The sequence below is a fragment of the Phaseolus vulgaris genome, chromosome 11 (genome assembly GCF_000499845.2).
Source record: "Phaseolus vulgaris cultivar G19833 chromosome 11, P. vulgaris v2.0, whole genome shotgun sequence".
NCBI classification, from domain to species: domain Eukaryota; kingdom Viridiplantae; phylum Streptophyta; class Magnoliopsida; order Fabales; family Fabaceae; genus Phaseolus; species Phaseolus vulgaris.
In genome coordinates, this window is record NC_023749.2 from 6,387,067 (window position 1) to 6,414,235 (window position 27,169).

General features: G+C 30.9%; 2 protein-coding genes across 15 annotated transcripts in view; both read right to left on the bottom strand.

The window, feature by feature from the left end:
* The window catches only part of LOC137828875 (two-component response regulator-like PRR37), a 31,670-nt gene extending 22,340 nt beyond the window's left edge, over positions 1–9,330 (bottom strand). Inside the window, exons 1-8 of one of the 14 annotated variants that reach the window (XM_068635688.1) lie at positions 9,031–9,145; positions 8,821–8,875; positions 8,194–8,265; positions 7,647–7,768; positions 7,400–7,541; positions 5,455–5,616; positions 5,214–5,347; positions 1,889–2,050 (exon numbers count right to left, since the gene is read on the bottom strand). In XM_068635688.1, the coding sequence (XP_068491789.1) occupies positions 1,889–2,050; positions 5,214–5,347; positions 5,455–5,616; positions 7,400–7,541; positions 7,647–7,745 (699 nt within the window). In that variant the 5' untranslated portion in view covers positions 7,746–7,768; positions 8,194–8,265; positions 8,821–8,875; positions 9,031–9,145. Of the gene's footprint in view, positions 1–1,888; positions 2,051–2,872; positions 3,299–5,213; positions 5,348–5,454; positions 5,617–7,399; positions 8,266–8,820; positions 8,876–9,030 lie in introns of those variants that run through there. The other 13 variants (XM_068635673.1, XM_068635679.1, XM_068635633.1 and 10 more) reach the window with 13 other exon arrangements.
* A 13,273-nt stretch (positions 9,331–22,603) lies between these two features.
* On the bottom strand, positions 22,604–26,917 carry LOC137826514 (mitogen-activated protein kinase homolog NTF6-like). Its single transcript, XM_068632499.1, has 6 exons — positions 26,488–26,917; positions 26,273–26,402; positions 26,026–26,163; positions 23,910–24,242; positions 23,559–23,742; positions 22,604–23,201 (listed from the first exon to the last, which is right to left on the bottom strand). Exons 1-6 carry the CDS (start codon positions 26,889–26,891, stop codon positions 23,026–23,028), a joined length of 1,365 nt encoding a protein of 454 aa, XP_068488600.1. The 5' UTR covers positions 26,892–26,917; the 3' UTR covers positions 22,604–23,025.
* Positions 26,918–27,169: the final 252 nt, after the last annotated feature.

The window sequence follows — 27,169 nt, forward strand, 5'->3', positions numbered from 1 at the left end:
ACAGTTATGATCATTCACGCAAACTTACAATCTATGTAGAGTTGAAATCTTAAGCTTGCAACCCTACCTCATTGATAGAACTCTATTTCTGTTCTTTAGCTATCTAAAAGAGTGAATCTAATCTTGTATATGTTGTAAGACCAAACACCTCTTTTAGGAAGCAAATCTGTGATAACTTGATCACACCTTATAACTAAGAGTCTTAGCCAGAAGTGATTGCGTTCCAAAGAATACTTGGTCTTTGCCAAAAATGTGTATGTTCCAAAGAATACTTAGTATTAGCTAAAAGTGGTTTGCAATTCAGATAATTCTCAGTCTTAGCCAAGAGTGACTGCGATCCAAAGAATACTCGCCTTATATTTTGCAACTATAATTTGCCTAGTGGAACTTGATCAAGTTGATCAAGAACTAGACGTAGTGCATATTACTGAGCAACAACTAACCGAAGAGAGTCCTTTCTAAGCAAGATTTACGAAAACTCTCAATGTGTCTGTAAAGTACAACTACGTCTGGCTATATTTCATCATACACTGATGTTATGAAAATTTTCAATGCACAGTTTAACTCTGCCTTCTTGTGTATTCTACTTGATTTGATAGGGTGACTTAGTGTATAATTCCTAGAAAACTTATGAAGTGAGAATGAAAAACTTATAGAATCTCCATCTGGATTGTTAGACAAAAAGGTACAATAGATAAAAAAAACAAAAGGCATTATAATTCACTATATTCTTTAGTGCTCAGGTTTTTTAAAGTGAGACTCCCAATTTAAGTGACAACCCTATAAATATTTTTTTAATGGGAGGAATTAATACATTAGCCACCCACCTAACAATGTTAGCAATTCTGCACTAAATTGTTCCTGAACAGAAAATAACTACTAAGAATTCCTAAACTTTGACTCTCCATAAATTAGTATGCTAATTTCTACAATGTGATTCAAAAGTTAGGCACACTAAGAATTAGAAAACAAATAAAAGCATGCTTCATACTATCCTCCACTCCACGAATAACAAGAACACCAACGGAATGACGAAAAACCATGGATGACAAGATAGTTCATTGACACTTGTTGGCTTGTTGTACTAGGTAGTTGTTATGGGAAGTAATTGCCAGATGCTAAGTGAACCCTATGTAGGCTAAATTGATAAATGAAAGACATCCATTACCTGATCTTCTTTATTGATCACTCAAGTTAACTAATAACTACCCTAATGCTCTGATTAAAGAGGAGAAAAAATAGGTTAGATAGAAATAATTTGAGAGAATGAAAATAAATGACAAATAAAATATAAATTAAAGATGTTTGGTTGAAGAGAATAGATGAGGAGAAAGACTAAGAACACAACGGGTCCACCATTTTTAAAACTTATTTCTCCTATTTTTCTCCCACCAAACATATTACATTATTTCCATCCTGTTCCACCTTTCTCCATCTTCCAACCAAACAAGGAATAAATGAGAATTCAGACTCAACAATTCTTAACGTTGTTCATTGGTGCTTTGAAGACCCATAATTTCAAAACCCTTATTTTCCAGCTGCTTAAAATTACAATATCAAATTGCACATGTGAAGCAAGCCAGCATGGAAGATTACACACTATTACTGAGCAATTAGAAAATCATTGATCTATCCATAAAATATGATGACTGCGTTCTTCAAAGCTGAACTGCATCTGTTGAGCTTTAAATAATTTAATACAAGGAAATTTTAAAACAGGAAAAAGTAACAACACAAGGATTTAGAAACTAATTTTCATGAGCAGAAAATGATATGAACACAGCAAATTATGGTAATATTGCCCCCATTCAAGGAAACATTACATAAGGGTTATTCAGTTATGAGAATCATGTCTATGCTATAATATGCTAAAAGATGAGTGCAATACCTGAGTGCCACTTCCATTATCACTTCCATCTCGAATGCTCAAGCCTTTGCTTCCATAGTCATTCTCATCATTGCTGTCACCATTGTTTTCAGAAGCATCATTACTTCTTGACTTTGCAGATTTTCTGGTGTAGGTCGCACTTTCACTCCCACTACCACTAGACTGAGGAAGTGTGTTAGTCCAAGTGGAGGAATGAATTTAATGTTTAAGTTGATCAATGATAAGGTTCATAAGACAGAATATCATGCCACAGAAACTATATGAACTGCATAAATTCATTATTGATTCTTTAAGGCATAGATTTCTACATAAAAGAAACAAAACTTCAAATTTGATTGAAAGGAGGTAATGCAGTAATTTATCTTTTGAAAATTCCTAGGTCGATCCTTATATCAGTTAAGGAGAGATATTGAAGAGGGATATTTAAGTTAAGCAAAAATAAGATCCACAAGATAAACGATGTTGTACAAACTAGAGGAGTTGCTGTTAAGTATTACAATGAACTGTACTGGCATAGTATTAGTTGCTTTTTTTTCAGTACAAACTTTCATATAGCTATATTCTAGGCCAGAAATTATTAATAAAGGCTAATATATAGTGTTGAAGCAGTCCCTCACTGTGTATTGTAATTAAGATTGATATTACCATATTTTCAGTCTTATTTTGGAAAGTAATTACGTTGTTTAGCCTATATACTGTAATTGCCTTGTATGGTTTCAAATCATCAAAGTAACATGTTCAACATGTTGTATTCCAAAGTCATTCTGCTGTAACATGTTCAGCATGTGCTTAGTGTGTTTATTTCTTCTTTCCATTTTTTAACAAATTGAATTTGATTTATTCCTTAAAAGGATTGTTTGTCTTAGAAAGTGAATTTAAGCCTATCTTAAACCTATAAAACTAGTTTGTAATTAGTGGATAAGAAAAAAAAATAGGAACAAGACTAAGTGAACAAAAATGTTTTGAAAAAAGAAATTCACTTACAAGGAAATAGTGGCAACGACGTCGGTAATCAGCGATGACGGAGTAGTGGCGGTGAGCAAGTAGCAGTTGGAAGGAAAAAGGAAGTATGACATAACTCATTTTAGGGTTTTTCTGCAGCAGCTTATTTTAAATTACAAATTACGGTTTCCCTTTTGTAACAGCTAATCTTAAGTTAGGCTTTTCGCTTTGTAGTAGCTTATTTTAAACTAGGGCCCAACTTAGCCACCGCACACCTCATCTCACCATTCAGGATTTCCACCGCCACAGCCTCATCGGACCACACGTCGCCACCACTGCGAGCCTTCTTCTCTCGTCGTTTTCACCATCTTTGTTCACTGCTAGCAACCCGTTATGCAAAAAGCGGCTGCCATGACAAACTCACATCGCCATCGCCATGTTGTGGTAGCGATTAGAAGATCCACCATCGATGTCTGTCATGGCACCACCATAAGCAATTTTGGATAGCACTGGTAATCATTACTTTAGGGTTAGAGTTCTCTAAAGGTAAAGGTTGATGTATTGTTTCAAAGAATTAATTCAATAAAAATTTCTCTCGTTCAATTTAATCTTTTGTGTTTGTCAATTTCAAAATGTTTGATCACATCATGTTGTATTGAATTATGGGCAATGTTCGTAACTGACTTGTTATCAGAACACAACTGTATAAGGATGTCAGCATTTATTTTAAGGTCATTAAGTATGATTTTTCAACCACGGTCTTCCACACACACCTCAAGCAAGGGCTCAAAAATTTAGCTTTACACTTAAAACAAGATATTACTTCTCCAGGTTACCAAACTTTCTCCAAGAAACATACAATACTCAGAGATAGATTTTCTATCAATAACAAAACTTGTATATCTTGCACCAGTATATATTTTCATGATCAAATAGTCTTATTTCCTAAAGAGTAGCCCCATTCATGGGTTTGACTTCAACTACTAAAGAATTTTGTCAAGTGCTTCCATGTGTCTTTCTCTTTGATCATGCATAAATTGGCTTACCACACTAATTGCATAAGCAATGGAGAAGGGAGTTATTTGTGTGGGAGAAGGAATGATTGGACAGTCTATAGGATCAATTGCAGGCCTGAGAATGAAAAGACAAGAGGAGGATAAACGAGTGTGGAAGCGGGAAAAAGAAGGAAGATACACAATTAAGTCACCATTAAAATGATGCTGAAATTTGAAGTTAATGTAGAAGAGGAATGTTACAATAACTTGTGACAAGAAAATATACCTTTGAATGGTACCTCTTTTACTTGGAGACTTTTCAAAAATTGTTTACCTACGAGAAAAAATTTGTGAGAAGGAATGTGCTGCAAAGTTATGTGGATATAATGTGCCTTTTCTAAGGGGTGGGTGGAATATGTCCAACATGTAATTTTTACACAGCACCTCTAAATGTTTGTGTGATTTGAATGTTATAAATGGGTTGAATGGTCTTTTGTGAGTCCTAGTGAGCCAACAGGATATTTAAGTCATCCCATATCTCTTTAACAAAGAAATAGAACATATGGTTTCGACTTATCTCATGATCCATAGAATGCTACATCTAGGTCATGATCAGTGAACCTCCATTGTCCAAAATCACAAGTTAGAGTTGTTTTACTACAGTCCTCCACCATCAATGTGGACTAATCTTGATCGTCTCTTCAAAATCCTCTTAATGTACTGGTTCCACTACAAAATATTCAGGTCATGAAACCGATAGGAACCCACCACATTTTGAAGATCATTAGGACCCAAAGGGAAGAATTTCACCTCAAACATGGGACAATTGTTATCCTTGTTGGAGCTAGTCGAGTGGCTAAATGTGTTGATACTGGTGGTGACGCATGATGGCACTAGGTGACATCATTGGCGACGTGATTATCAGCATAGTGATCACCAGGATGGGGCGCACCTTTTGAGCCCACCACTACCTCAAAGGGCAATGGACAGCAGTGATTGTTTCCATGGAAACGGAAACAAGGCTCCCAAGATTAGGAGCTCTAATACCAACTTGAACTATGCAAGGAAATAAATAATTATTTATTGATAACAATCACACAAATTACATTCTCACCTCCTTTAACAATCAAACTTTCTAAAATAATGAAATAAAAATATGCTAAAATGAATAGAAAGATTTTAAAGATATTTTTATCCTAATTATTGTGGAGATATTGAAGATATTTTTATCCTAATAATCCTTTATTTTCAACCGTTTATATTCAAAACATTAGAAATATAAAATATCATTTAATATTCAAGTACAAGAATGAAGTAATTCTCTTCAATAAAAACAATGTTGTAATTTGTTATAGTGATGTATGAGACAGAAATGTAAATCAACTCACACTGTGGCATCTTCTCCAAACATGCTGCCAAAGATTCTTAAGTTCATTCCTCCGAATAGGTTTCACTAAAAAATCAACAGCGCCTTTTGACAAACACTTAAAGACAATACCCATAGAATCGTGAGACGACATCACTGCATGCATTTGAACATGTTCAATTAAAGAAACACCACATCAGCAATACTCATTGAAAATATATTCTTAAATTTGGGACAAAGTATAACTTTGGTACACCACTTACTAATCACAGGGATATTCTTCAGAGTTTTGTGGTTCATAATCTTGCACAAAAGACCTATTCCAGACAAAATAGGCATAGCTACCTCTGTTAAGACAAGACCAATGCAATTTTCTGGATCTTCTAGGACTTTCCATGCTTGAAGACCATTGGAAACAGCAGTAACTGTAATACATGAAGAAAATGGATTTTAAGAATTATGGTGTTTGTTGTTTGAGCACCTACTTCTGGAGAGAGAATTTGGTTCGTATCAAAATAAAGTAAACATAAAGACACAATTAAAGTCACCAAGGCCAAAATCTGACTATTAATAGTTTTGTATGCAAAAAGATTGTAATTAAAATCAATATTGGAAACTAGGAATCATTATCATCACCTTTCAGCTTAACATTTACCATTAACACACGATTATTCCCTTCATGTATAAGATATCTATCATGTTTCAATATAAAGTACACAAGAATATATCTCTCAAATAACCGTTGAACAGATTAAAATACATCAACTGAAAGGTTGTATACCAATACTGGGACCTCCCTAGTAGATAAATAGCCAAGAATCATTCAACAGTAGAATAAAGCAAGACTGTATAACAAATGCATAAAACATAGACCCATAAAAAGTCGAAACTTACTGACTTTAGATATATAAAAAACCATACTTAATAGAGTTTTACATCCATAAGCTATTTTTTTCATGTCGGAAGATATCTAAATCTAAAATCAGTGCAAAACTAATCAATACTTGGTGGTTGAAAGTCCAACCTTAAACTTGTTAAAGAAAGCTACATGGTATAGCAACATTTTTTTTCTAGTAACAAAAATATACCAAATTGGTACGAAAAATAAATCTTGTGTATAGACTTTTTTTTCCATGGGAAACTCGAAGGATCCTTAAAATGAAGGAAAAAGGAGTTAATGGATAATAGGGGCTCAGGTATTATAGGGTTCCCTGGTACTGCATCAAGTAGTATGGATACACATTAGAGGAGTATTTAAGTACTTGATTATTCTCCCTTAACAGCTAGTTTCTAAGGGAGGGCCCCCCTAATGCTTGGAGGCTTATCAATTAGATTCAGAGCTAGATGCCAGAGTCTCGAAAATGGCTACCTATAAAGGGGCTGACCTGAAAGGTTGTAGAGAGTTAGCTACCAAGACATTGACTCTCAAAGACAATGCTATGATAGGAGCTTGGGAAAGGATTTTGTATCTCAATCAAATTGGCAATATACATACATACACACACACACACACACACATATATATATATAGGTTGATACAAATGAATTCAAGCAATAATCATAAATACTAAAATCTTACAATTCATTATTTGAAATGTACAATATGATTTAACAAGCTACTAATTCATAACATCAGATGAATCTAAAATGACTTTGAATCTTACTATACATGAATAAATTGGTTCAATTTCATATCATTGATCCGAATCACATGATTCAACAATTCGTTACTTTTTTTCTTTTTTCAACTTCTTTTTCACCAGTTCTGAAGAAATAAATAGGAAATTCATATATGCTAAAATTGTTAAACAAAAAGGAATTGAAGAAGCAAACTTGAACTTATTTTATTTGATTATTAAATTACTTTATTTTTCACTCACTCATTTAATGTAAGGACTCTATTTGGATTTCATTGCTTCGTTTCCATTCTTCCAAAATAGAGGCTTCACAAACACAGTTAACTACAATTTCATTCTATAAAACTTACGGTTAAGTTGTTTTATCTATTTTTGGTTTAAAATTATTACATTGAACACTATATATCATCTATTATATATGATACTTAGAAAGTTAGTTTTTTTTGCTTTTGAATCTTACAATTCAATGCAAATTATGACTCAAAAAATATCGGCTTAGCATAAAATATTTGAATCTTAAATTATAATCTCGGTACTAAGGCATAATTGAGCATAAAGACAGCATAAATACCTTCGTAATTACAATTGCGTAACAGAGCACGCACCACATGGCATGTTGAATCATCATCTTCCACCAACAAAACTTTTATCGATCTCACAGGAAGAAATCTCTCCCAGCATATGACTGGCCCTTGAGGTGGTTGCTGTGAAACCTGCAAGCTCCCATTCATTTGAATCAGACCCATCAACCCATTGTTTCCATCTTCAGTCAGCTTATTAAATCTTGTGTCACCTTCTGTTGATGATCCAGAACTTACCCCTCCATTGGCTACTCCACAATTGAGACTCTTTTTGTCAAAAATCATATGATTGTGTTCTGCCAAACCTCTTTTCCCTTTCCCAACATTATTGTTCATTGGACCAGCCTATATCAACCACACTGAAAAAACATTGTGAGGAATTAACACACAAATGCAACACCCTCGTCAAGTGAGTCGTGGATTCCCCACATCTCAAGCACGTCAACTATCAATTTCTGCAAATAACAACCCTATCCATCAGTCAGGTGAGTACTTTTATAATAATTCTGAAAAGGAAAATACCCTATACCTGAGCATACTCCACAGGCCAAAACAAATTTATACTCACACAAATATCAAGGGAGTAAATCAGAAATTCCATACGGTAATTGTTAAGAGACTTTACATAACAAAAACCTACACTTCGTAGTAAATGCAAAGTTGTGATTCAAAAAAGTTAAGATAAAAAATATAGATCCATACCTCCAAACTCCAGCCCCCCGACAGAAATCTAAAGCTCAAAAACAAAAAATTCATAGCAAATTTAATGAAATGGAACGACAACCTGTTCCTGCATCAAAGAACTCTTAAAGCTGTTGTCTCAGCACAAGGTAAACTTCCCATTCATACCGATATCCTGTTAAATTAATATGATAAGTAAACTTACTAAACAGCCTTTTTCCTTACATAAAGAGACAGTTCACAAATTATTTTACATGGAGATTTCAGCAGACTTCAGAAATTCGAATATTTAGTGGCTTATTTAAAACGACAACATAAAACAAACAAAATCCAAAACTACAATTTAAATATCCTCTTTGTGTACTTTCCTTTTTTAAAAGTGATTTCCATCCAATTTCCATAACACCAGATAGATGCACTGCTTTTATTTACTATAATTTTGATGCAAAAATTACAATTACACTGAGATGCGTCGTAGATTATTTTACACGAATTTAGCTCAGACCTCATAAATTAGGGAAGGAAGCCAAATTCAAACGTAAAAAGGTTACTGTCTCTTACCAGTATAGCAATGAAGCTTCTACTTATCCACACCAAACAAAACACACAAAAATCCATAAAGCACAATCTAAAACCGCGTTTTCAACCGCTTATTTTATTTTCAGTTAAACCAAAAGCAAGAGAAGCTCAAAAAATAAAAACACCAAATTCACAGGACCGCGGAACCAACCTTCAGAGCTTCACTGAAAGGAACCAGACCTTCATTTGCAAGCTCGATGCAGCAACTTGGAAAAAACAATCCAACAAAACAAAAATCAAAAACCGTAATAGTCAGAGCTCCAATCTCGTTTCGAAAATAGAGCAAATCAAAAATCACAACAGCAAAAAAATATCACAATCAAAGAAACAAACTCAGCAACTTAGGATACAAGGTTCTAACATTTCTCTCTAACGCTTTTCTTTTCTTTTCGTTTGGAATTCGGCGAAAAACGATTTTCTATGGAAAACACTTGACTGGCAGAGAAATAGCGAAGCCAAAAGGTTAAGAGAGAGTGGGGGAGAAGATATTATTCTAGGCATGCTGACGTGTACAAAATGAAGGCGTGAATGGCTCGGAACTCCACGTAGGACGCTGGGCCCGCCTGACGTGTCGCGTTTCAGACGCGTTGATTGCGTGACGTGGACAAAATCAAAAGCCGCGAGGTTATGTGCACCCTTCCGAATCTAATACGATCTTCTAGATCTGGACGCCACCACGTGGCTCACTCGTCTCGCGTATAAAGGTTCTACCCTCAAACCCACAAGCCCCGAAACGCCATCGTTTTGTTCATGCATTCTTCAAACCACACCACCCTAGTAAGTGCCTCTCTCTCTCTACTTTTCTCCAAATCTCATCTTGTTTACATTATAAAATTCATAATAATAGTAATAATTATTGTTCCAGTTCTTTTAAAAAAATAATAATAATAATATTAAATATTATCTACCATGCTTATCTTGGAGGATTTTTTTTTCCTTATTGTGTTAGTTAATAGGATATGAAACTATAGTGTTGCTTGTAAAGTAGGGTTTTTTTATTTGTTTAAGAGAACTTGAGCAAAAAAAAAAAAACTGTATAAAAACCATTAAAACGAGATTTTAAGTGGTGGAAAACTATTTCAGTTGATTTTGAATTGTGTTGAGTATTTGAATTTTTGGATTGAAACATAGATGAGAAAAAGATGTAAATTGTTCTATTAATTTTGGTGATGCAAAATTAGGTTTAATTTTTACAAGGAATATGGAAAACTACTTTGGAAATAATCTATTGTTTAGCCATAATGGGATAAGTCTTCATTTGCCTCTCTCAATCATATTATGTAATCTGTATCAAGAAACTACTCCTCTTTGAACCAAATCATAAATCATGCTATTACATATTTCTGATTAAAATTACATGGTTGATACAGATATGTACTTTTGATATTCATTTATACCTTTAGCTGCTAATTAAATATCATAATTTTTCTGATATACCAGGAGCTTATCAGATGAAATGCACCAGCTGTTTATCTTTCATCTCTGAAAAATCTTCTTTGTGGAGGAAAGAGGAAGAGAATGATGATAAAAGATAAATCAGTAATGTTATGTTTATGTGTGTGTGGAGTCAGACAAATCCATCCGATATTTCTAGTATAGCAATGTCAGTGGCTGAGAAAGTGGGAATCTTTTTCACAAACAGAAATGAATTGGAACTAGTTGGAAAATGGTTGAAATTAAGGAAGAAAAAGCATATGATGCATTGCAGAACTTAGGTTTCACCAGTGAGCTAGTCCAAACCATTAACTGTCATGATGGTAGCTTCTACATGCAATTGAAGTTCTGCAAATGATGAATTAGCATGATGGTGTAGACGAGATTTGATTTGCAGAAATGAATAAATTTTGGAATTTAGAGAGCTGAGAAAGGGTAATGGAATTCAGAAACCCTAATCTTGTTTTGTCACAAATTTTGGAATCTAGAAAAGTTAATGTTGAAAAAGAAAAAAGAGTGGAAAAATATAACAACACTATAGAAAAATCATGTTGGACCATTGGGATTCTTTTCTGGGTTAACTTCTTGCTGCAGTCTTTTCAATATCATGTGTCTACTTTACCAGAATAGAATATACTCTTGTTCATAAGATGTAACAAAACCAGAACCACATTTGCAGCAACTTTCCATAAGGGGAATCTAATTGTACTGGTGCGAGACCACATCATGGATAGAGTTAGATGCAACAAATAGTAAACAACCTTTAGATCTGACGCACGAGAAGTGTGTCCCAGGAATTTTCGGTTGTATTATATCATGGTATAAACTATCTGATTCAGTTTCATAGAACAGTGATTTTCAACATAACATTGGATAAGGTCTAACGTGCGAACTTCTCTAAGAAAGTGATGAAATTATGAACACTTATGTGGATTTAACTCTTGGAGTGTGTGGAAGGGTGCTTATTTAGAACCACTCTTTCATATAAGAGGAGTAACAAGTGATCTTCAAATAAAATTGCTTCCCATGCCATTTATTGGCCTACACATGAAGAGGATTAATAATACAATTTTTAACACATTTTTCATTAATATATTGTATATCTAGTTAAAATTTAATGATAATTAAATATTCAAAAGTATTGCTCCTTAAATAAGAAGTAGGATAAAATAATATAATTTTAAAAAAAATAATCAGGCAAAAATGTATTTGATAAAATGTTATCATTTATATGTGATTAGCTTTTATGTTAAGCTACCTATCAACCGGACTAGAAATAATTGTGGTTTTAATATTCAAATGTTGTGTGTAAAAATTAAATAAACTAGAAAATAAGGTTGAATTTAAGTGGAAACTAAAGTTCGTTAGGAAGGATTTTTTTACTGAATAACGGTGAATTAGATTTTTGCTAAAAAAATAATATTAACAAAACGGGTAACACTTTGCAGTAATATAATGATGATAAAAAAAATTAAAGAAAATATTAAGTCGAGTTTACTCATATATCTTACTACAGGAAAATCATGAAAAAAAACAATTTAAATACAAAAAAAATAATTAGTTGCTAGAGTGACTAAATTAGAAATCATTTTAAAAATAAATAAAAAAATTGTTTATAAATTAGTTTCTATTATTTTTAAATGGTTTCTAAATTGGTATTTAATTAATTATCAAGATTTTTGCTACCAACTTTAAAATCTAAATAATTGGTATGTTAAAACCTTGGTAGCTAATACCAATTTAGAAACTATTTAATAATAATAGAAACTAATTTAGAAACCAAAATTTTTTTATTTTCTAAAATGGTTTCTAATTTAGTCACTATAGCAACTAATTATTTTTTGTGTCTAAAAATGATTTTTATTTCTTAATTTTCTTGTAGTGTCGGTTTGTTTTTATTAGATTCTTTTGTCTTCATTAAGATTGAATGAGAATGATATCAAAAATAAAATTGTAAAGTGTTCAAAATATAACATGGTGAGATAAGAGGTGTTGTTTTATTCATTTTATCATAAATTCATTAGTTTTGTGATGATTAACTCTAAATCATGTCCGATCAGTTGGGGAGCTCAATCAGATTATTAGATTGTCTGATGAGAGAGAGTAGAAGACTGTATACTAAAGACCGTTTAGTAGTAATATGACATACCGTCTAGTACAAACATTTGTTAGACTTATTTTAATGGTTTTTTTTGTTATTCTTTTAATTTAGGTTCTATAAATAGACATTATTATGGGCATAAAGAGTACACAATAATGAGTTAGACTCTATGTATAAAACCTTTTAATGTTAATAAAAGTGTTTTCTTTCAATCTTGTTCTTATATTTTCTTGTTTTCTATTGTTATGAACCCAACAATTAATGTCATTTGTGGCAACAATAAAAAGAAAGTTAAGAAGTTGGATATATGACTACTAAGTTTGACGTCAATAAGTAGGGAAAACAATTTGGATTATGGAGAATCAAGATGGAGGTAATCTTGATACATTAAGGATGTGTTGATGCTTTGAAGGGTGAGGTGAACATGACAACATGTATGTTTTAGAAGGAGAAGACTAATATGATCAAAAACGTCAGGAACACTATAATTCTATATCTCGATGATAAGGCGTTAAGGGAAGTCCCTAAGGAGAAAATAGTTGCATCGATCTGGGTGAAACTTGATTTATTATATATAACTAAATCTTTGGCACAAAAACTATGTTTGAAGCAACAATTGTATTTGTTTAGGAAGACTGAGTCAATAATCATGGTGGAGCAGCTGGCAAATTCAATAGGAATCTGAATGATTTGTAAAATATTGAGGTAAAGTTGGAGGACGAAGACAAGGCTTTACTTTTATTATCATCTTGTCGAAGATGTTTGAGCATTTTAAGGACACTTTGTTGATTGGGAAGGAATAAACCAATGTTGAAGGAGTGCAGACCTCAATTATGACTAAGAAGTTACAAAAACTTCAAAAGTCTAAAGTAGATAATGGTTGGTTAAGTCTGAATGTTTTTAGGTCAATAGGTGGGGAAAATAAGAAATGGAAAGGGTAGAAGAAGCAACATTCATTAGATGATATATATGACAGAAGTTAAATGTTACGACTGTCACAAGAAATATCACTTCAAGTGGAATTTTTCAGAGAAGATAAATGAGAAAGGTAAGAAATCTCATTTCAAAAAGGAATCTATTGATATCGTTGTAACGTCTGGTAGTTACAAGTTTGCAAGGGTGTTGGTGGTGTTTGCATCTGATACATAGATGAGTTGGGTCATGGACTCAGGATGTACTTATCACATGGGTCTAGTGAAGGAGTTCTCTAAGACATTGGAACTGAAAAAAGGTGGAATGGTCCTTCTTGGGAACAATAAATCATGTAAGATGCAAGACATGGAGTTTATTATATTAAACATGATTGGGTGATATTGTTGCAACTAAGCTCAAGAGGAATCTTTTGTTAATTAGTATACTTGATCATATTAGTTTAACAACCAATATCATACAAGGAGTGATAAATATTCTAGGGGAGCGTTTATAGTTTCTAAAGAGGAGAAAAATGACGATTTTTATATCTTAGACGGTTCAATAATGATCATGCATGGAAATAAGTGTCATAATAACTTTTTTTATCATACTAATTGGATCTCTTAATTTGTCTTTGTATCATATATTTTGTTGATTACGTGATAACTTTAAGATTTTTAACACTTTCCTTCCAGGATAAAAGTGATACATTTTTTCTATAAATTTTGTATGGAAATGGAAGCTTGAAAAAGAGATAAGGAAGACATTTCAGGATTTCTTCACCCGATGGCCAACACCCTCACCCAACAATAAAAGATATGTGTTCACCTAGCCAAAAGGTCGTCGACCTCATCCAATGAGAAGTACAATTGCCTAGCGAATAAAAGAAAATAGACATTATTTAAAAAGTTATCTCTCAATCATCAGGTGGTTGAAAAGGCAAGATTAGAAGATTAAAGAACTTTTTGGCAAAAAAAAGAAAGGGAAGATTGCAGAAAAGTTGTTGTGGGAAGGAGAAACTCTAGGAAGGCTTCCACTTCAATCATTCCATTCTCTTAACCATTTTTTGTGCTCTCCATGTGTAGGAGTGGCTAACTCCCCCTTTCATTGGGGGATGTGATGAATATCATATTTATGTAGTATTTTATTTGGAATATAAATCTATAAATGACTCTTATGTTCTTTCTTGGTGCTTCATGTTGCATGGTTGATCATTTATGCCTTTTTGATATTTTTAAACATTGGATATTCTTTTAGAACTTGGTTTTAAGACTGAACAACTTAGAGACATTATTTTAGACATAATTTCATATCTCTCGATCATTATAAACATTTATCATTCATGTAAATATTGTGTAAAATTAATTAATGGATTGGTATTTGCACATTAAGATTAAGAACGTGTCTCCAAGAAATTAGGATTATTGAGTTTGTGGTGTGAATGTTGGAGTTATGTTAGAGATAATGGTAAGTAGAATTGCATTGAGTTGAGTTCATGAAATTCAACCCTAGTGAATCTTTGCCTTGATCGGTATTTTAAGTTTAAGTTGGTAGCTTTGAATGTTTTAAATTTAGAAATTATCACAACCATTTACATTTGTATGAACTAATGTGTTTAAGTTTTTAGTCCAAATTAGTAAGAATGCACATTGATTAAACGCCTTCAAATTCATTGGAAACAATACTTGAACTTTCCATTTTACTACTTCTACAATTTGGTACATTTGCCAAAGAGATTAACACATGTGTATGTTACTAGTTAGACGATGCAACATAAGACGAAGTTGTGGCATCTAAGGTTGAGACATATTAGTAAAAGGGGTGTCAATTTAGAAATTATTTATTAATAATAAAAATTACTTTAGATACCAATAATTTATATAGTTTCTAAAATAGTATATAATTTAATCGACATAATAACTGATTATTTTTTATCTCTCAAATTAATTTTTATCTAATAATTTTCTTATAGTGCAGACGATTAGACAATCTAATGAAGGAAAGCATAAAATCATATGCTAGAGATCATTTAGTAATAGTGATGAATCTTCTACATTTATTAGATAATTATATATTATTCTCTTAATTTATATATATATATATATATATATATAAAATTAAGAGCATACTTAATATTGAATTAGATGTTATGTATAGAATATTTGAATATTAATAAAAATATTTTCTATGAATCCTATTTTTATATTTTCTTATTTGTAACTGATGTCAATTATAGAAAAACTATTGTGCTTTGATTTAAGATTATCACATATGAAAGTATTTTCACGAATGGTAACTTTATTTTATGTACAATTTAATTTCATTTTAATTTAAATTATTTCACTTACTACTTTGTATTAAAAGTGAGATGCCAAAAGACAACGCTAAAGTTAAAAAAAAAAAGTAACACAGATTGTTTTATAAAACAATAAACAAATTTAAAAAACCATAATCTCTAAAATGATATAATTAGTTTGAAGCATAAAAGATACCTGTCTGTCTAATTAGAATATCTTGATGCAGAAGATAAATAATCAGAGTTGTTGAGTACAAAATTATAACTAACAAAAATCATTTAATGAGGAAATATAATTAAGCACCTATTAACTGATAGTAGTGACTTTATTTTTTAATTAAATGGTAAGAGAAAAAGGTCTTTTATATGTTGAGTATTACCAGTGCACGATAAATAATGTGTATTAATACCAGGATTATGAAAAGAAATTAGTAAAAATAAAATTATTTTAATATATTATCCCCTTAAATAATATAATAAAAATTATTATTTTTTCAATAAAACTTTTATTTGAATTCAAGAAAAAATAGATTCTCACCTTTTTGTGAAAATTTGAACAAAAATTATTACTGGAAAATATTGTTTTTTTCAAAGAAAAAATTTGTTTTTAAAGAAATAAAAATATAAAATATTTTTGCTTAAAATTCTTGAAAAAAAAATAAAAAAAATCGTATACTTATCCTTTTTATGTTTCACCTGTTTCACAGGAAAATAAAAGGGTCGTGCAAAAAGGGTAAGGAAAATTCAAAAAGTTTAATTGTTCTTTCGTTTGGTGCAAGCAAAGAATAAAGGAGACTTTGAGTTCAATTTAAATATACTTTTTTTAACCCAAAAATAAATCTCTCATAACTATATTACTTTTATCTTTATTTAAAATGTGTGTATCTTATTTTTATTTAAAATGTGTGTACTTTATTTAAATGTGTCTTTTTACTTTTTTTCATATTCAAATAAAACGGAAAAAATGTTATATTCCCTTTATATAAAAAGAACATGAAAAATCGTTTCACTTTTATCCATTTTATTCATAAACAAAACAAAACCGATTAGTTTTATCTTCCTTTTAAAAAAATTTAATGATCTTTTGAACAAAACTGGGAATTACGTAATATTAAGAAAATTATAACTTGCATTGAGATCTAACATTTAAGTATTAACCAAATTACGGAAAAGCCTGTTCTCCAAACAGAAAAATTAACATAAGATTTAATCATTATTTTTATATTAATCTATAACATTATATAAAAATATTTTTAAAAAATATATACAAATTTTATTTCTAATATACTATTATTATTTTTTATTTTGGCTCATCTCTTCGAAATAACTCTTCGAGCGATTTTTACACTCTTCGGCTCAATTTCTTTAACTTTCAAAGCTTTTTTTCTCTCTTTTATATTTTCTAATTATTCTTTTCCTAACAGGTTTCAATTTCTTTATCTTAAATTTAAATTTCTTAAATAATATTTGAAATATAAACAAAATTAATGTCAATAAATATATATTAAAATGAATATACATATTAATATGTAAATTAATAAAAATTATAACGGTAGTTAAATTTACTCAACAAAATAAAATAATGATAAAGTTACATACACATAGAAACACCAAAGCTTATGTTTCTCTTAAAATAGTAATGAAATTATTATTAACTGTTAAAAAATAGCGAAATGCATTATGATTGGAAAAGTATGCCGTCGATTAATCTAATTGACACATTAGATAAATATGTTTTAGATAACTTATTATATTAAAAATATATATTTAATATAATATAATATTAAAAATTGAAGTATTTGTGGGAGTTGTAGTTTATTCACTTAAGTTTCGTATCAATTATATTTAAGCATGATTGGATGAGTGGAAATCGATAAGATAAGACTTTATATGGTGAGAAACTAAATGAGGTTTTCGTATCAACTTTTATTTTAGTACATGCAAGTAACTAATTAAACAAAATTTTGAGGTTGATGTTTATTGGCGGTGGATTTGATAAGATGAATTAAAGATAATGATTTTGAAGTGGACACTAAAAAAGGGAACTTAAAGAAAATGATTCCTAAGAAGATAGAGAAGAAGAAAGATTTGATGATAATGATTGAAGTATTACGAAGTGAACTTTAAGTCTAACTCAATCCCATAAAACCGACTTAATAAGGTGAGGTTTGCACCCACTTATATACAATGAAAGGTTCTCATCTCTAGTCGATATGGGATCTCCATCATGAAATTTGTAGTTTTCATTAAGATTAACCAAATTAGATAAAGGTTATTGAATTATTAATTTTCTCTTTTAATACTTATTGCTAAAAGTTGATGATTGTAAATATTATGTTGTATTAATTATAATATTGGTATGTTGATTTCATTTATAATTTATATTATTATTTTGTATTTATAAATATGTCAATAGGACGTTGTAACCATTCGAATCCTTCTTGTCTATGTTAATAATAAACAAATATGAATACGGATTATTTACATACAAATTACATATGAACTATTTACATGAAAGTTTATATATATATGAATTGTCCATAAAAAAAAGTTTATATATGGATTATTTACATACGAATTTAAAAAAAATTAATTAAATAACAATTTCCTTTATACTAATTACATATGAATTTTTTATACTAATTACATATGAATTTGTTTTTACTTAGTCTATGATCTCTTATATACAAATAATGTTTCCATAGGTTAACATATTCATTATATATGCATTACGTATGCAATTAGATTATGGATAATGCGCTTAATCATTACCTAAACCCTTAACCATTACCTACGCATTATTCTATAAATAACGATACCTATATAAAAATTCCAAATTTTTCATATGTAAATGTACCCATATCCTATTTACATTCAGATTTATTTTCATATATAATTTGTCAGGTTTACATACATATTTTTTTTTTAAAAGATAATTTTTTATAATAAATATTTATCAATATTCTTATAAAACAAAATAAAATTATTGTATTGATGACATGTATTATTTAATATTATTTTTAACTATATTATCTCACTTGATAAACAACTAACTTTACTTTACCTATTATAACAGGAAAATAATATCATCCATACTAATATATATATATATATATATATATATATATATAATCTTGTTATCGATTACTTAAAATTTTAAGTGTTATATAATATAAAATTATAATTTATGAAATAATACCTATAAAATTCATGATATGATTCAAATGTCATAAAGTAAAATTAATATCCAAAATAATTGTTTTACTTATAACACAAATTCATAAAAGGTAACCATATAAAAAAATGAATATATATATCTATATATATATATATTGAAAAATAAAAAATCAACCCTAATTGGATAAACTAAATCATCAAATTTTATAGGCTAATTCTCCTTGCACATAATTTTTTAAACCTCAAATTGCACTCATCATCTTTTTCAAAAATTTTGCATCCGGAATAAAAAAAATAACTTTTGAATTTTAGTATCTAAAAAACATTATTGTAGTGCAAATTGTTATATCCGAAAGACACATTCTTAGTTCCGTATTTGTATATCCATAATTATGTGGTGGATATAAATATAAAAAATAAGAATAAAATAGATATTTTTTTTCAGTGTTGTTGGTATGATGAAGGGAGAATTAGCCAATTTTATATTGATTCCAATCTACCCACCAGATCTCAAATAAACCGGTCCAAGTGATCAGATCTGATAACTATAAAACTTAACTTATAAAAAAAATTGTTCACTCTTTGCAAAATATGCATTATTTCACTCATTATATCAGAAAATTTACAACATCCCAGACTAAAATTCAAATTATCCAATTTTCTAAGTTATAATTAAGTTTATATAATTTAATAAAACTATAATAGTAATTAATAAGTGGTGGCATGTTTGGTCGAGTTTCAAATTGAAAAATAATCGATTACTTTAATAAATTAAATAAAAAGGTTAAAATCGAGTCTACTTGACCAAAAATCTATTTAAAAATTTATGAAAATGTAATAAATTCCGCTAAGAACTTTTGAATAAAGGGTTTAATATATACTGTTAGTATAAGATTTAATCATCAAACAATAAAAATGTTATTAATATCAATTTTGAATTTATTATTATAAAAATAAATAGAATCACCATCTAAGCATTATACATCTTTTGAATTTGAGCTCTCACGAATTTGTCCTTAAAAAGATAAACTCTCATGTCATTAGTTTTTCTTGAGGAATTTGTTTTGATACGTTAGATAACTTCGCTTAGGAGTTGAGGTCAAAAGTAATTTAAATACAATTTATTCCTTAAACATTTTGAAGTGTTTTTTAATGACATAATCATGATGGAGTCCGAACTCCAAAACGTATAATACGTCGAATGCAATGATTAAACCTAATGATATTATATCAACAGACTTGAAATTGAAACATTGACAATATATGTGAATATCGCAATAAGATTCCAAAATGAAATTCCCAAGAGAATGAAAAAGTGATTTCCAACAATATGCAAATGAGAATGAACACTTAAAAAAAAAAAAATTTTGATATCTTTTATATCTAAAATAGTTGCATTCCTTCTAAATGGTTTTTATTCTCATCCTAAAAAGTGAAAATGTTATAATACCATGAAGTTATTTTCTAACATCACCATGACTTCCATTTTTTATTTTGCTTATTTAGAAATTTAAAAAGGATTTAATATAATACAACAAAATTAACTAGACATATATTTTAAACATGTCTAAGAACCACACTCCAATTACAATATTCTCAGGAATATACATGACTAGAAATAATATCCAATTATAATATTTAAAAGATACTATTGCTGAGATAATAATATTCAAAGAAGCATGAGGCCACTAAAGACCACAAGAACCAACATTGTAGTATCCTTGAGTCCACATATTCTCTGTCTCAACTCTCAATAACTTCCAGAAAAGAAGTGAAGTGAATGTAATTCTTCAAAGTTTAGGGAATTTCTATTTTTTATTTTAATTTCTACTTATAATATTTTTAATTTATTGTTTGCTTTAAATATTACAAAAAATAGAAATGGCTGTTATGAATATGTTTATAATTAAAAATGGGAGGATATTAAATGTCTTTTAATATATTTTTTTGTTAGATTTTGATAATTGTAATGTCCTAAGTAATGGGAGAATATAGAGTTTGGACAAACATTTGTTGTAAATATAAGCATTCCTTATAATGGGTATTTTTTGTGGGCATGGTGGCTTGATGCATCACCATCATTCATACTCCCTTTCTTTTTAAGTCTATTTACTTCTAGTCAGACTTGTTAACGAGAATCGAAGATAAAAATAAATAAGTATATATATATATATATAAACTTACTATTTAAATATTTTTTAATAATAATAATAAATTTGTAAACTTATATTTTATATCTCTAAATTTCTAAATTCACTCAATCATCAAATCATTCACAAATTTCAATAAATCATAATAAATCATCTTTTCAAATTAACTCTAACATTTCTCAATTCAAACATCTTTCTCATACTTAATCATTTATCCTCTAAAATCCTTACACATGTCCTCTTTCAAATCTTCATAAATCATCTTTTCAATCCAAAAACACCTAATTTCTCATTTTTAGTTTTAGTTTGTCACTGTTTTTGTTTAAAAAAAATTACCGCACACATCTCTAACCACTGTTATTTAAATATTGTCAAAAAAAGTTAAATATTAAATAATTATTAAAACTCTTAGTTTTAGTTTATCAAGTAAAAATATATATTCATTTACTTCTTTCGTTTCATTTTATTTAACATGTTTTTGTATAACTTTCATTTTATCTCTTTAATTCTTTCATTTGATTTCATTTTCGATCTTTAATATGTGTTTCTTCTCATCACTACTTTCATAAGGAAATATAAACTTTTTGAATCAAATTATTTTTAGTACGTATTTCTTTATTTCAACTCTTTATATAATTTTCAAATTTAAGCGTTTTAACTATATAAATTTTTATTTTATTAAGCTACTTAGAAATTTCATTCCATTTGATAAAAAAATTATAGGGTCTTCTTCAACGGAAACAAAACTATAGAAGTACTCCATTCTCTGAACAATGCTTAAAAACCCCTAAAAAGGTTCCCTTAGAAAGTGGCACCACTTTAGTCTTCCTCGGTAGCAGTTTCCCCACTCTTCTTGTTGTGTTTCCTAGCCTACCCTCAGAAACTTGGGTCCATCTACACCAATTGCCAACAGTAGAAACGCATAAAAAAAAATCTAAAAAAGGCACAATTTAATAAACTGAAAAAAGCATATATATATCCGCATAATAGAAGAGAACCTAAACATTTTAAAAAGTGAAAAAATTTCAGTGTGGCTAACTCTTGGGCTTCTTGATGCCATTTTTGTGGGCCTTGTTTGACTGGTTATGAGCTGTGTGATTCTTAAACTTCGTCATCTCCGCAATCAGAAAACGCAGAATAAGATATGAAAAGGGGCAGAGCAAATTGCGAAATACAAAATTAGAAGAACGTTGTTATGAAAAATTGAAGATACGAAGAAGAGAAAACGAGGGATGAGTGAGGCAACAAGGTGAAACCAAAGTCCAGTGGCAAACAAAAAGGGGAATTATTATGAATATCATTGAGTTTCAGTCATATTATACAATACAAAAACTATTTTACTATAACAATAATAAGTAAACTATTTAATTTGAATATTTCTATGCCATGCACTTTTATGTTTAGTGAATAGATAAATATAACATGAACCAAGTATATTTATATGTATCATGTCAAATAAGAAAATGGTAAGTAAGCTTCCTGCCATTCAATTGTACAACAATTATTAACATTAATTCTTCTAATAGAAGAATCTACATAAAATCGAGTTTCAATGTAAATTGCAGCACATTATGAATTCATCTCTTCCAAAGTTAAGTTTTTACCAAGGGTAAAGCAATAATCATCAATTAAAAAATAAGTCATTTTATAATAAAATTGTGTTGCAAAATAACTTAACTGAAATTATCAAAGTTTTACAAACAACAATTACCCCTCTCAAGTTTATCTTCCGAAGTGAATTTCACAACTTAATGAGCCAAATTCTGCAAGTGGAACTAGAAAGCCGGGACATCCATAATTCTCAGAATCCAAAGTTCAGATAAAGCAAGAGAAGTGTTTCTAAATTTCAAAAGTGAAAGGCAAATAACGAAACAAAACCACTATTATAACTACCCAAAAATAAAAACCACTATATTGTGGCTTATCTTCAATAACTTCTGTGTAACTATTATATTTGGATATTTATACAATGCAACGCCAATAAGACAACGGCTTAGGCCTTGGAAGCATATGCCCCTCTTATGCGTAACAAGCACCAACGCTTTGTGGGTACCATAATCCTCTCCAAGAAATAAAAAGGAAAAATAAAGTTGACCAATCAAGACAACTGGAATGGGAGAACCTATCTCCCTCACCACTTCGATTACAGAATCACATGCTGCACTTGCAATCCAAACCTAATAAAGCAATTTATAACATGTTTGATAGAACTATAACCTTTACCACCCAATTCCGAACCTGAATACTGAAATTCCATAGAAAAAACGATTTTGCCAAGGTCCGAGGCTATTCCAACATCTGTTCCTGGCTGAAGTTTAGAGACTCTCTCCATATGAGCTCTTTTATATCTTCTTCGTTGAGAGTTGCCTGTTCGAAATCAAAGATGAAAGGAGTTGGGCAAACGGGCTCCTCGTTTATCTCATGAAGACTTGCCATATATGGGTGATTCAGGGCTTCTTCGACTATGCAAACCATAGAAAAGAAGTAAAACTTAAAAGGAAATGAAAGAACAAGATAAAAATACAGGGTAAAACGTGCTTTAGTCTGTTAGGTCAAGATCTGATCTAAATTGATTTTAGTTCCCACCATTTTAAAACAGTAGTTTTGGTTCTTGTACATCTGAAATGTGGTGGATTGTCTACCGTGAAGTCAAGATGAAGTATAGAATTGAGAACAAAATCTACCACATTTGGAAATACAAGGTCTAAAATTATGGTTTTGAAGAATTGTATACTAAAACCAATTTTGACTAAATATTGAGGGATCTAAACACATTTTACCCAAAACTTAATGGGTTATTAAAACAAAAAGAGACATACCAGTTATTCGCTTGGAGGGGTCAAAGACCAACATTTTCTCAGCAAGATCAATTGCTAACGGGGACGTATCAGGAAACCGCTCAGCAAAAGACTGCTTCTCTATATGTTGAAGCTGCTTAACATATTTCTTTGCATTATCACTTCTGAGGAACCCAAGATCCGAATCATTTGGTGAACCTAGTAACTGTTTTGTGAGATAATTATGAGGACTTTGTTCATCAAGATTTCATCATTTGGAAGCTTGCATTAACTATCAATACTAATTAAAAGACATTTCAGAGGAAGAGGATCCTACCAAAACTTTTCTGCAATTCAACATGCAACTATTTATTGAAGAGAGAAGACAAATACCTCAGTTATAAGGGCCAACTGCTGGACATAATCTTTACCAGGAAATAAAGGCTCCCTTCTAATTATCTCCATTAAAATACAACCAACCGACCAAATATCAATAGCAGCAGTATATTCTGAACAATTCAATAACAATTCAGGGGCCCTGTACCAACGAGTGACAACATATTCTGTCATAAAGTCGGTCTCTGAGGTTGTTCTGGCAAGCCCAAAGTCACATATTTTGAGATCACAGTTTGCATTGAGAAGTAAATTGCTTGGTTTTAGATCTCGGTGCAAAACATTTGCAGAGTGTATGTACTTCAATCCTCGCAAGAGTTGATATAGAAAGTACTGCAGTCACATTGAAAACACTGTTTAAGTTTTATAAACTATAAATGTCATTGATACTAATCAAGATCTATACGTTCAAAATATAACACTAAACTTAAATTTGTAAGGTTCGCAAGCGGTGGCAGCTGGGAAAAAAATTCCTAATCATTATAATATACTTTAGAAGCACATTGACTGGTCTCAACTTTTTTCACTGAACGTTTTCAACATTTGTCTTTGCTATGATAAACGTCCTTAGCGTTACCAATCTGCTGAAGGCAGACCTAAATGGCAAAATATGACCATGCAATGCCAAACTTTATAGATCTGTAAATTCTTTACACATAAAATGCAGGTCGAGTGGACTCCACCCACAGAATATTAACATTTTAACTCTACAGAAAGTGTAATGCTTTATGGACCCATAGACTTGTATCGCATCCATCGTGCTGGAAGGAAGCAAACTTTACATACTAGTGTAAATTTTTCGCTTGACTTGAAAAAACTAATCATAGGGTCATAAAGATCTTGTTTTGCTGGCAAGCTTAAAATGAAGTCAACATGACCGTAGTTTTCAAGATAAATCACCTCCGGTGTGGATCGTAATTCCTAGAGTGTGTGCTGGTAATCAGTTATATCTGCTAAAGCATCATTTCCACCGTAATCAGTTTCAAAAAGAAAAAAACATCAGAACATCTGATACTGGTTACCAAATTCTTAAAGGTTCTCGGGCAACAATAGATGGCATCGTAATCAGAAACAGCACTAAATGAACAATTTAACAGTTCCATCTCCTCATTAGCATTCTTGATAATTTTTGCATTAAAACAACTTTGTAATATCAGTCAACTAGTTAGGTTTCTTTTTCTTTTGTCTTAAATCCTTCATATCAAGAAGTAAATTAGTTCCAACTAATCCAACATGAGCCAATGGACTCACTTACAAGTTATCCTAGCACTTACTCTCTTCACAACACTCAGTCACACCCGAAACTTTATTTAAGAAAAACAAACTTCATATCTTACTACTTGATTAAATTCTTGGTGGGAGTTAGCTTACATTAACAAATGAGAAGAAACATTCTATTAAATTTTATTCTCCTCCCATACCATACTGAACGAAACAGTCATCACTATTTGGAGAGAAACAGGGACAGGGGATGAATTAAACTTATCTTCATCGCTATAAAAGGCTTGGTCGCGTATGGAACTTTATATAAAAACTTTCCGTGTATCCTTCACGTGATACCTTTTTCCCACGTCAAACACTAGTACGCACCACAGATGCGCATTGAGTGGCAGTCATAACAACACAAACAAAACAACAAATATCTCCACATATTTTTGCATTCATTATAGATATCCTCCCCAAGAGACAGTATTACTCGAATTGGATAAGACAACCGTAAATAACAAACTCTAGCTAGCTCCTAGTATTTACTGCATTTATATACTCAAACGCGAAATTACTGGTTAAACTGAAACAATCTCATGTAAATTGATTCATAAGGTCAGAGGCACCAAAGAAGAGATCAAATATACTATAAAAAAATATGAACTCTCACTATCTTATATTGTTACTATAAAAATCTCATCACTATCCCTGAAGCTAAGTCTTAGACACCTCTTAAAAATCACAACACTCTCATGTCGCCGTACTCTTCTCATACCAAACCAATGCAAACTTTTACCCCCACTAACTCTCACGCAGTTCCACACACTCAATCACTCCTCTGACGAACATTCCAAACAATTAGTTAGCACCACCACCACTCAGCAATAACCAAAACCACGCAACTCCTCACCTGACAGTGCTCATCAGTGAGAGCCTGATTAGACTGTATAATCTGATGCAAATCGGTGTCCATCAACTCATACACAATATACACATCATTGAAATTCTCCCTCTCCGCTGGCCGAATTATGTCCTTAATTTTAATTATCTGCACAATAACAAAGCAACACGAACCAAATAAAGCATCGTTAACAAAAATGCACAAATCATCATTATTTCTATTTCTAAAAATCACCGAACAACAAAAAAAAACGCACGTTATCATGTTCCATGTGGCAGAGAAGCTTGATTTCCCTGAGCGTCCTCTTTGCGTCGATCCTGTTGTCAAACGCATTCCCAATCTTCTTAATCGCAACTCCTTCTTCGGTCTCCGAATTCGTGGCGCAGCTGGTAAATCATTCAAAAACAGTTTAATCAACTAACTAATTAACTGAATTAATTGAAGAAAATAGCGAAAGAGAGAAGAACGAACCAAACGATGCCGTATGCGCCTCTACCAACGGGTTGGAGAGGAGGTGCGTACTTAGCATAGACTTCGAAAAAGTTGCCTAAGATGTTGTAGCGCACGTACTTGCCTCCGTGAATTGGAATCCCTTTCCCTTTCGGTTTCTCAGATTCCGCGTTGTTCTCCATTTCCTTTCGTTTCTCTGCACACACACTGAAGCAAGCAAGGAAAGTGGGTGAGAATTGGGATTCAGGATTCAGAATGTGATTATTATTATTAGGTCCACTTTGCACAGTGTCTTCAATGGCTTTTGCCTTTTGGCGTTGGGACTTTTCAAATTGAATTTCAAATGTCCCAATCTGCTTTCTTCTTCTTCTTCTTTCCCTTCCCGTTTGTGAATAGTGTGGACTACCCAACAAAACACCATCCATCAAAATTCTCTTTTGAAACTGAATCGTATAAGTGAAATCCCGCTCCTTTTCTTGCAGTTTTTTTTTTCTTTCTAGTAAACCAAACAAGCCGTTTTCTTTTTGCACCCCATAATTTTCTTGACAGTTTCTTCCTGCACCCCTACATTTTTCTTCCTGCACCCCAATGTTATGCAAAGAACAAAATGTCCCCATTATTTATTAAAACCCTAAAATGCATTTCAACTGTACTTATTTTTTTGCATTATAGATTATGAAAAATCTGGAAAATTTTTGAATTG

Bases quoted from the DNA above. Each gene is read 5' to 3' on its own strand.
- LOC137826514 (XM_068632499.1), bottom strand. From the start codon at position 26,891: ATGGATGGTGTTTTGTTGGGTAGTCCACACTATTCACAAACGGGAAGG. The intron at 23,743-23,909 runs GTATTTGTCTTC...CTCACAAAACAG, and splicing joins AGTTGGCCCTTATAACTGAG to TTACTAGGTTCACCAAATGA. The intron at 23,202-23,558 runs GTATGTCTCTTT...TGGTTTGCATAG, and splicing joins CCCCTCCAAGCGAATAACTG to TCGAAGAAGCCCTGAATCAC.